The sequence below is a fragment of the Sebastes umbrosus genome, chromosome 21 (assembly GCF_015220745.1).
Source record: "Sebastes umbrosus isolate fSebUmb1 chromosome 21, fSebUmb1.pri, whole genome shotgun sequence".
NCBI classification, from domain to species: Eukaryota; Metazoa; Chordata; class Actinopteri; order Perciformes; family Sebastidae; genus Sebastes; species Sebastes umbrosus.
Window position 1 is genome coordinate 21979670 of NC_051289.1, and position 9515 is coordinate 21989184.

Sequence of the window (9515 nt, forward strand, 5' to 3'; positions counted from 1 at the left end):
TGGGCATTGTAGGTTGTTGGATTTCAGGTCTTCCTCCTTCCTCTCCCCATCTGGTTTCTTGACACGCAGGGGAAATCTCTTTTATTAAAGGCAGAATGAGTAGGATTTTCCTAAAAAATAATGTATAGACACCTACAAAAACAATCCCTCTCAGCCATAACTTATGACCCACTAGAAGTGTGCGACGATGTCTGTATCTACTGAGACCCTGCCCTCTGCCTGCACTTTCTCTTTTCTTTTCATTTTGCTGTGTTCAGGATGTTTCTGGGCATCGACCTTCATATAAACGTAGTGGCCAGGCGCCTGATATTAAGCGCACATCCAAGAGGAAGCTACAAAAATGCACACAGGGCCAGAAAAAATTAATATAGCGAGGCAAAACGCCAAGCGAACAAAGCTCTTTCCAGAACGAGGGTGAATGTGGGGTCGGCTTTCACCCGCTGGCGAGCACCCTAACCCTCGTTGAGCCAGGGAGGAGGGGCCAACTGTAAACGTTGTTTACAAACCGCAACCGACAAATCCTACTCATTCTGCCTTTAAATCAGCCTATGCAAAACAGGTTATAACATCTGTTTGAAAGTTTGAAAACTACTCTGACAAAATAATCTATAGCAATAAATCTTAAAAAAAGAATGTCAGGTAGTAATTTATTCAACAAGTGAATCACAAATTGTTTGGAGTTCTGGTACTGTATACATACCTTTCTCCATTATTTGTCAAGCAGTGTGAGATGGGAGAGAGTCGGAAGTAAAACCTGTCTTCCTGCTGTGTTTTCAGTGGAACTGTAACTGTAACTTGCTGGTGTTGTGGCATTAATAACATCTCCCTACAGTATGTCTCTCCTTCCACAAGGATGGCTCACAAGTAGGCTGTCTCTCCTCTACAGTTCATTTCCTCTTGGATCCTCTCAGTCTGTGTGGCTTTATGTTGTCTGAGGTGTACAACTCTCACATTGCATATAATTTGATTTGAGTGGGTCAAATGCTGAATGTGTTTCCTCTGCTGTGACCTCCCTCTCTCTAGTGGCAGGTGTGAGGTCCAGCCAGTGCGATCCTCTGCCTGTTGGTGTGGGCCGTCACTCAGCACCTCTCCTCCGGTCATCCAGGTCACTCAGCTTTACCACCAGAAGCTGGAACAAAAGCAATGAACACTGGTCCTCCTCTTCTCCTTTTCCTCCATCTCCTCCTCCCCTACTAGACCACTCCACAGTCAATATGTTTGAGCGCTATTTCATACCCTTTGTTTGTTTATCATCTTTATCATTCCTTCCTCCCACCACAACTTGCATTTCCCCTTTCCACCTCCCAGATTGTAACCGCTGTTTCAACTTCCAGTCTTGGAGACGGATCTGGAGTAGCCTTTATCTCAAGATCTGTGTATGAATTAAAAGGGAACAGATTTATACTGCAACAGCCTGTTTCACTTGTATATCCCCCTATACGATGGGTCATGGGATATTTTTTCTGGCCCAGACAGACGAATTTCTGAAGACCTTGTACAACTTGTGCAAGATATGAACTATATATTGAATTACATGGCTACACTTGTCAAAACCTAAGTGGATCTGTCTTAAACTGTGTTGGAATTTCTCAGTCGTCCTTGTTCACTTTTGAACCTCGTACGGCAGCCGCTAGATTGGATCAACTTGATCTTGCGGTCACAAAGCCAAAGTTTGGCTTCTTGACCAAAAAAAAAAAAAGATAACTTGAAGATGACCGTGACAATCGACAGAAAACCCGAACCATCATCTCATTAGTTTCTGCAGACGTGCATTGCCTTATTGCTCATTACTTGTGACAAGAGGCCCTCCTCTCAAACCAGAAAAACAACACCCTCATTTGGCTATAGAAATTAAAAAAAGAAAAGTCTGGATAAATTAAATGTCTTAGAATACACATTGGTAACCGGGTGGGTATCACCGAGGATTGATAACTTTGTTTGTAGGAATTTCCATGTCATTGCTTTGTACTGCCAATCACTCTCATTGAGGCTATAGACAGATCTTAAGAAACTTCAACTTCAGTTTGCATCTAAAAGCCTAGATTCCCTCATGTTTTAGTGCCATGCGTGATTTATACTATCTGTACTGTGCTCTACCGAGACAGAGCCAAGGAAATATGGCCTATTGTTGCTTTTTGAGGAATGTAATGCACACTATCATGTCATTTCCCTGACACATGCATCAGTTTGCTCTTAGACATTGATTATGCCAATTTAAGTGAAGTCCATAAATATTTACAACATTAAACCTCTTGTAGCACCTTTCCTCAAGGTCTACCTAGATACTGTAATGTGGGTATTAATAAAGGATCAGTTCACCTATTTTACAAAAAACAAAACATGTTCTACTTACCCCTGCTGGCGTGTGGCCATACAGATAGTTTTGGTTTTATCTGCTGAAGATTTTAAAGGTTCTATATACAGGATTCAGAGTATTAATATAGCAGCAAACAACTATTTGCAATCTAAAGATATACACAGATCCAGGGAAATACCGTAAGTAAACAAGTCACCATTACTGTGGTGGCGACTCTTTACTATACGCGCTCGCTTGAATGTAAGCTGTCCTAAGAAGTGTACAATTTTCTGCTTTTACGTTTATTTTCTATGTAACGTTAGTCTTAAAAGCAATGTCTAGGAGTTTGGTAATAACCTAAGAACATAGCGTTAGCCTAACATAGTGCAACAAGTAACGTCAGGTTAACACCGCTTAGCTAGCGTTGCTAACGTTAGTGGGCTAAAGACACAGTCTAGGGGCTGCGGTGGTCCCACAGAATGAATGAATTTAATCAACTAAATGTGGTGTTATTGTGAAATATAACGTTGGTTGTTCTAACTAGGACAACCTAATGACCACAGAGTAAACATCATTCGATCAGCATCACAAACAGAACACGTACTGTACAAAGTGTCCGCTAACCATGTTAACTGGTGACTCTCAGCCGAATGCGTCGTTGGTGAAAACATGAACAGAACATGTAGGTGTCCTCGTAAAAGCCTTCAATTTGACTTTAATCAATTTTAAATGCATACTCATCTGATTAAATACATATTCATCTGTGTTTATTATTTAAGCCAGCCATTTACTGAAAGCACCACGGGTAACCACAGAAGAATTTCGCTGAAAGTCAACAGTTAACACAAACACTGAGTCACTATGACTTGCCACCGCAGTAATAGCGGTGCCGCTAGATGGCGGAACACACAAAGCGGTTGTTGAATTCGTCTATAGTGGATTATTTTCTACCTGAGCAGAGAATGAAGTCGCTCTCCCTTCGTGTGTGTTGTAATCCGAGCTTCTCTGTGCTTTGTTGACATAGCCGGGCCGGCCGTGTGTGCCGCTTGGAAAGCTATTGGCCACCACTCTGCAATACGCTCATGTGGCGGTTACTGCTGATAACGCCATCGCGGCCCACAGCGTTGTCACAAAAGCATAGCACCCACCCTCCCAGGTAAACACTGTTAGCTCTTTCAGCGCTGTTGCCGTTGTTTGCACTGTTCGTGCTGTTGGCACCGTTAGCTGCTAGCCGCCGGCTCAGCCGTTTCCATGTTGAGCTGTGTGGAGGCAATAGATATGCTCTGGATTCCATATTGAGCACCTTTAAGATATCCTTCTAAGATTTCTTCCTCTATCTTGATACAATTAGGTGAATGGAATTTTGTTTGTGGTGCTCAACTTATTGGAAAATGACATGAAAAACTCAACAGTAATCCACAGATAATCCACAGACACAACCACTATCAGTGGAACCACCATAATTCCTCTTGAAAGGGCCATCTGGGGGTAACATCCTGAATATCTGTGACCTTCATTGTGGGTTGGAAGCAGACGTTTCAGAGCCACATATCTCAAAATCTCTCCACATGAAACCAAAACTGTCTGTAGTGGTAGAGACGCATAAGAGTAGGCGAGAACGCTTTGTGTAATTTGGGTGAACTAACCTTTTAAGGAACTCGATCACTCGATTTTAAGACCTCAGCTTCAGTCAAGGCCACTATATCCGAGTGGTGCTAATTTATCTGAAGGAAATTAAGAAGCTATGACCTGAGAGACTACAGAGCCACAGTTCTGAAAACCTTTTATTTTAACAACACAGCCTTGTTTTAATAGATCAACGCCATTGGAAATAAGATGCAGAATCATCCTATTTGCCAGAAGAACTGGGTGACATAAGCAACTGATAAACACTAGCCAGAGTGTTACCAGGCCTACACATCATTCCCAAAAGCCATATTTAACACTTGAGATGCAGTGGTTTCACATGTGGTAATGCGTGCTGAGTTAATAGGGTGTATGACAACCACAGCTAAGTTGAACCATCTCAAACTGGACCTGGCTAAAGGTCATGTGATGCACTTTACGGACGAATGGCGACCCATACTGTTTGCAAGGATAGAGTTTTTACTGCTTAATTAGTTTGAGACAGAAACGTGCCTTTTCAACCACTGAATCTGTCTTGATTCCCTACTGGATCTAATGTGCTAATATGTGATTAATGTATATGGACTTTGGTCAATGTTTTGTTTCCCTTCACGCATAATTCTAAGTGCCTTGAACATCTTTCACCTATCTTTATTTTGATGTGTTTAAATAGCTTTATAGATTTGTGTAGAACATGAAATAATTCCACTGTTTGTTCCTCTGGTGGAAATAATGTTTTAAATGACACTCATATGTGTATGTCATTGCTTGGAGTAGACTGAACCAACATGTTTTTGTAATATTACATGAATTAATATAAAGTCTTAGTTCACATATACACCTTTAGTTGCACTATAAAAGACGGATAATGGAAAATGGATAACATTTGGTGTCACTATTAATGTCCTGGATTTAAAGGGATAAGTCACTGAGAAATCTGGTCTGACATGAATACTGTAGATACTGTAACACGCTATAGCAGAGATGTTTATCAGAAAGACATTTTTAATTCACCCACAATTTAATGTGGAATGATCTATTGAATACACATGTATGTTTTCTCACATTTAAAGTCATGAAATGTGATCAGTAGTTTGTTTTCGGGTGAAATTGAACTGTCAGGTCTGGTAATTGATGAGATGATGTGGGCTTACAGTTAAAGTATGGCCCATTTTAAAAGTGTGCTTTCAAAATTTAATAAATTCTTATCACGAAAATATCCTCTTTGCACCAGTATTTTTTTAACCTCAAAAATACAACTTTAACAGTTTCCAGAGAGAGGAGACTTTATCCGAGTAGCAAATCCTCGTAACCCTGTGGAACCACCGTCGTTCAGCACAGCTTCATGTTTCAGGGATTTGATTTTACAACGAACGTGTCTAGCTTTTCGGTGTTTTCCATTAAGATGTTCTGTTTTTTTATGTCCTCTCAGCGGTATGATGGAGGAGTCTGTTGGTTTCTATAAAATTTGATGGAAAGTCAGGCAATGGGCCAAGGAAAAAGATGAAGAAGGCCCTTCACTGATCCCCTGAATCCCCTTGATTTTTCCACTCTGTTATTTTTTACGCACAGGCCCGAAATACATACATGCACAAACGGGACCTATACATGCATTAATGGAGAGATGTCAGAACAAGGGGGCTGCCCCTGACAGGCGCCCGAGCAGTTGGGGTTTGGTGCCTTGCTCAATGGCAGTGAGGCAAACTGGCATCTCTCCAGCTACCAGTCACTCAGTACTTGGTCCAAACAGGGACTTGAACCGCCGACCCTCAGCTTCCCAAGCCGAGTCCCTATGGCTCTGAGCTACTGCCGCCCCACGATTAGATCTCAGTGCAGATTCACAGCAATACCAACACTATACTGTCATTTATATGGCACTTTCGTTTTGTTGGATAACTTGAGGGATAAATGCAAAATTCTCATTTTCTGGATTCCTGATCTCAAGAAGAAGCTAACTGTACGGGCCACACCAATCCTTCCTAAACAGATTTTCTGCCATCTTGAATTTTTGGCAAAACTATTTTGTACATTCAACATTAAGTAATTTCAAAACAGAAGATCAAAGAAAGAAAGTAAACAGAACACCTGTACGAGAAAGTAAACAAAACTAGACTTGACAATATATATACAAAATTAGAAAATATAATAAATATAAAACAAATTTAAAAAAAGAACAAGCAAAACGAAAATAATGTGTCACCTATGGGAACAAAGAAATGTGTACAGTAGTTACATGGCAACTGTAAAAGTAAACCTCTATATGTATGTACACAGTGAGGAGCATGCAACAATAAAACGCAAAGTGAAAAACCTCAATAGACAAGGTAGGGACATTGAAAATGGAAAAAAATAGTTTGTCAGTCTGGGATGGTAGTAAAAGTCAGTTTATCAGCATGCAAAAAAAATTTTCCTCATGGCCTCTTAAAACTAGTGGATGACCTCTCAGTGTAAAATTTAGATAGAAGATATCTAAACCAAGAGTAATGGGTGGGTGGAGCGGGGGATTTCCACTTGACAACAATCAGGCTTCTAGCCAAGAGAGATAGAGATAACTTGTGAGACTGTATTGAATATTTCCAACCAAAAGTTACGCAGAGAGAGTCATGTCCAAATGTGGCTGGAGAGTGACGACATCTATCGCAGACAGGATCAACGTACTCATACATTCCTGATAGTGGAGAAGAACCTTACATTGTAGCATCCCGTGCCTAGCAGGGAGTGAACCGACGGCAAACACTCATCCCGTACATCATCTTCAATTTCAAAATGTTAATCATCCTCCCATTGGGTTTTAATAGTGTGCAGTAAAATAGGATTTAGTGAGTAAATGAGACAATACAAAAAACAGTCCATGCCATTCAAAGTGGGTAGTGGGGTCAAAAAAGGGTCGACATTAGTAGCCGCTGGTAATTTAGGAAAACTAGGGTGAGCATTTCTAATGAGAACCTTTGGGTACCTAAAAAAAATTATGTTTAGGAAGACTTTTCTGAGAGTTGTTGGAAAGATGAGAATATGTTATCAGCATGTAAGTCTTCGACTGTTTTGATACCACAAACATGCCAGGAAGAAAAATGTTCCATCTATTAAAAAGGGGTGGAATAATGGATTCAAGATAAATAGATAACCCCTCTCCATTCAGTCAAAGGCCTTCTCTGCATCCAATGAAATTAGGATCACTGGTGTGACTGAAGCAGAAGTGGTGTACAGGAATTATAAATTAGTAAAGGAATGTCTATCACGGATAAATCCTGTCTGGTCTGGGGAGATAATGGAGGGAAGAACTGATTCCAGGCGCGTGGCAAGGAGTTTAGACAGACGTTTTAGGTCAAGCGACACCAAACTACAGGCCGATAGCTAGCAACTAATAGAGGGTCCTTACCTTCTTTCAAATCAGTGAGATTGTAGCTTGCATGAGAGTTGGCGGGAGATTATAGGACAAAAATGATTCATTGAACATAAAAAACATATAAAATGCTGTTTTTGAAAGGCTAAACGCCAACAAATATGTATTGAAGCAGAATAAAAACTTGTTGTGAATTTTGACTTTTGGACTTTTGGACTGAGACAATTACTGCTGTGTGAGAGAGAGAGAAGGTGGACTATTGCACGCAATGTTTCTGTAAGTTATTAATAATAATAATTTGAATGTCAACGTTATGAATGAAGCTTGGAAGCTTCAAACTATTTCGTACAGCCCTACTCATAACGTCACATCTTCTCCAATCTTGTAGTTGTTGTTTGCTGCGATGGTAGTTTGTACTCCGGCTCCCTCCGGACTGATTATTAACTATCACTGTTAAAGTGAATGGACTGAGTATTCATATTATTGGGAATTATTGTAGGGCTGCAACTAACGATTATTGTGATAATCAAGTAATCTGTCGATTATTACTTTGATTAATCAATTATTAAAGATAAAAAGAAAAAAGAACAATTTTATTATTACCAGCATTTTATTCAAAAACAACTTATTCCTCGTCTTCTTCTGCAATGCTGTTTTACTTCAATAAAAAAAAGAAATTAAATAAATGGACATTGAGGATGCAGCCATGCACTGATAATAAGAGGAAAATGTAACTAATACAGTATGATCAAATTTGATCAGCTGGAAAGCATCTCCCTCACTCAAGATGGAAAGAACACACACATGCACAGTGACAGTGTACTGATGATCTGATGTGTCTGAAGTTTATAATGCTTCCTAGTTTACTTGTGTTCAACTGTATAGTCATGTGTATTTTGTATATATTAGAATGTTGATGATTTATTTGTAAATACCGTTAATTCAATTATTTGGTGTGTTCAGGTGCACTTTATTGTTGGGAGGGTCCATTTGCTAATTAGGCCAGCTAGAAAGGAAGCTTGGAGAGTAGAGAGCTAATTTGTGAGAGCAAGCAGGTTGAATGATTTTTCAGTCACTGAAGTCTGTGTTACCTGAAAGAAATTGTCCAGCTACCTTTTTGCCATGGGTGAGATCGTGATATTCTTTTTGTCACTTGCTGAAGATCACCAGTAAAAAGAGCCGAGCTCTGTAAAACACTGTTTGACTCATCCACTCATCTCTCAACCATGTCATACACCTCCATCCCGCCTGGTTTTTCATCCTGGTTGTAAGGAACACACTCAAAACCTTAGATTGCTCAAGTTTCTGTAACCAAGAAATCAGCGGTGAAATGTAACTAAACACATTTACTCTAGTACTGTATTTAATTACAATTTTGAGGTACTTGTACTTTACTTGAGTGTTTCCATTTTCTGTTACTTTATTCTTGTACCCCTCTACAACTCACTTTGCAACCAGTGGTTGCCAGTTTGTTGCACAACCTGCATATTTAATGTTCGAGTGGAGTGAGACTCGGACAGGCAGTCATGTTAAGTGATGACTTTCGTGGTAGAGTAATGAAGTCATTTTGCAACATAAGCCTACATTAGCTATAGATTTAGGTTACTTTGTGCGGTGGTGTGGTGGCTATGGTAATCTTAGGATATGGCTATCTAGTTTTAGGTAACATTTAGCTTATCATCTGAAGTCGTGTTTCCACCATGAAGTGCCTTTTAATTTTAGCCCCGTCACTACTTTTGAAGGAACGAAAAGGTTCCTTCAGCCCATTGTTGTCTGCGTTTCCATAGAGGTCTAAATACCTGTGAAGATTAGGCAAATTAGTCTGCTGACGTATGAAAAAGCAACATGACATTGGATGGGGGCTGCTGGTGGTCGCAGGGGTAAGCACTCTCTACAGCCTGCTGTTCAGTGTGCCCACTCCTCCGGGATTGAAGCTTTTAATTTCACTTCATTTTGACAATCTAACCGGTGACAACACATTAGTCACGGTTGTAAGTACTATGGCCGTTGGTAGTTCTTGTTGGTTTTGTTTAAATATGCAGAATTGTAATTTTATGGGTTATTGTTGTTCAGACGACAAAGCAAAGATAGCTAATGTGCTAACATCAGTTGTCATTTGTTGCCAAGGTAAATATTCACTTACTCTGCAGCCTGATGCAATAACACACCAGTGTCAGCAAAAGTGCAGCGCTATTCAAATAAAAAAGTCAAAACATAGGATTTATGTAATCTCTATAATCACTACCAGCG

At 40.0% G+C, this 9515-nt stretch overlaps 1 protein-coding gene across 5 annotated transcripts in view; it reads left to right on the forward strand.

Annotated features, from left to right (window-relative positions):
- snx16 (sorting nexin 16) overlaps positions 1–5141 on the forward strand; it is a 16788-nt gene extending 11647 nt beyond the window's left edge. For 2 of the 5 annotated variants that reach the window (XM_037756707.1, XM_037756709.1), the window contains exon 9: positions 1024–1162. Coding sequence is in view for 1 of the 5 variants with exons in the window: in XM_037756704.1 (XP_037612632.1) it covers positions 1024–1147 (124 nt within the window). In the remaining 4 variants the exon portion in view is untranslated. Of the gene's footprint in view, positions 1–1023 lie in introns of all 5 variants that reach the window. The other 3 variants (XM_037756705.1, XM_037756708.1, XM_037756704.1) reach the window with 2 other exon arrangements.
- Positions 5142–9515: the final 4374 nt, after the last annotated feature.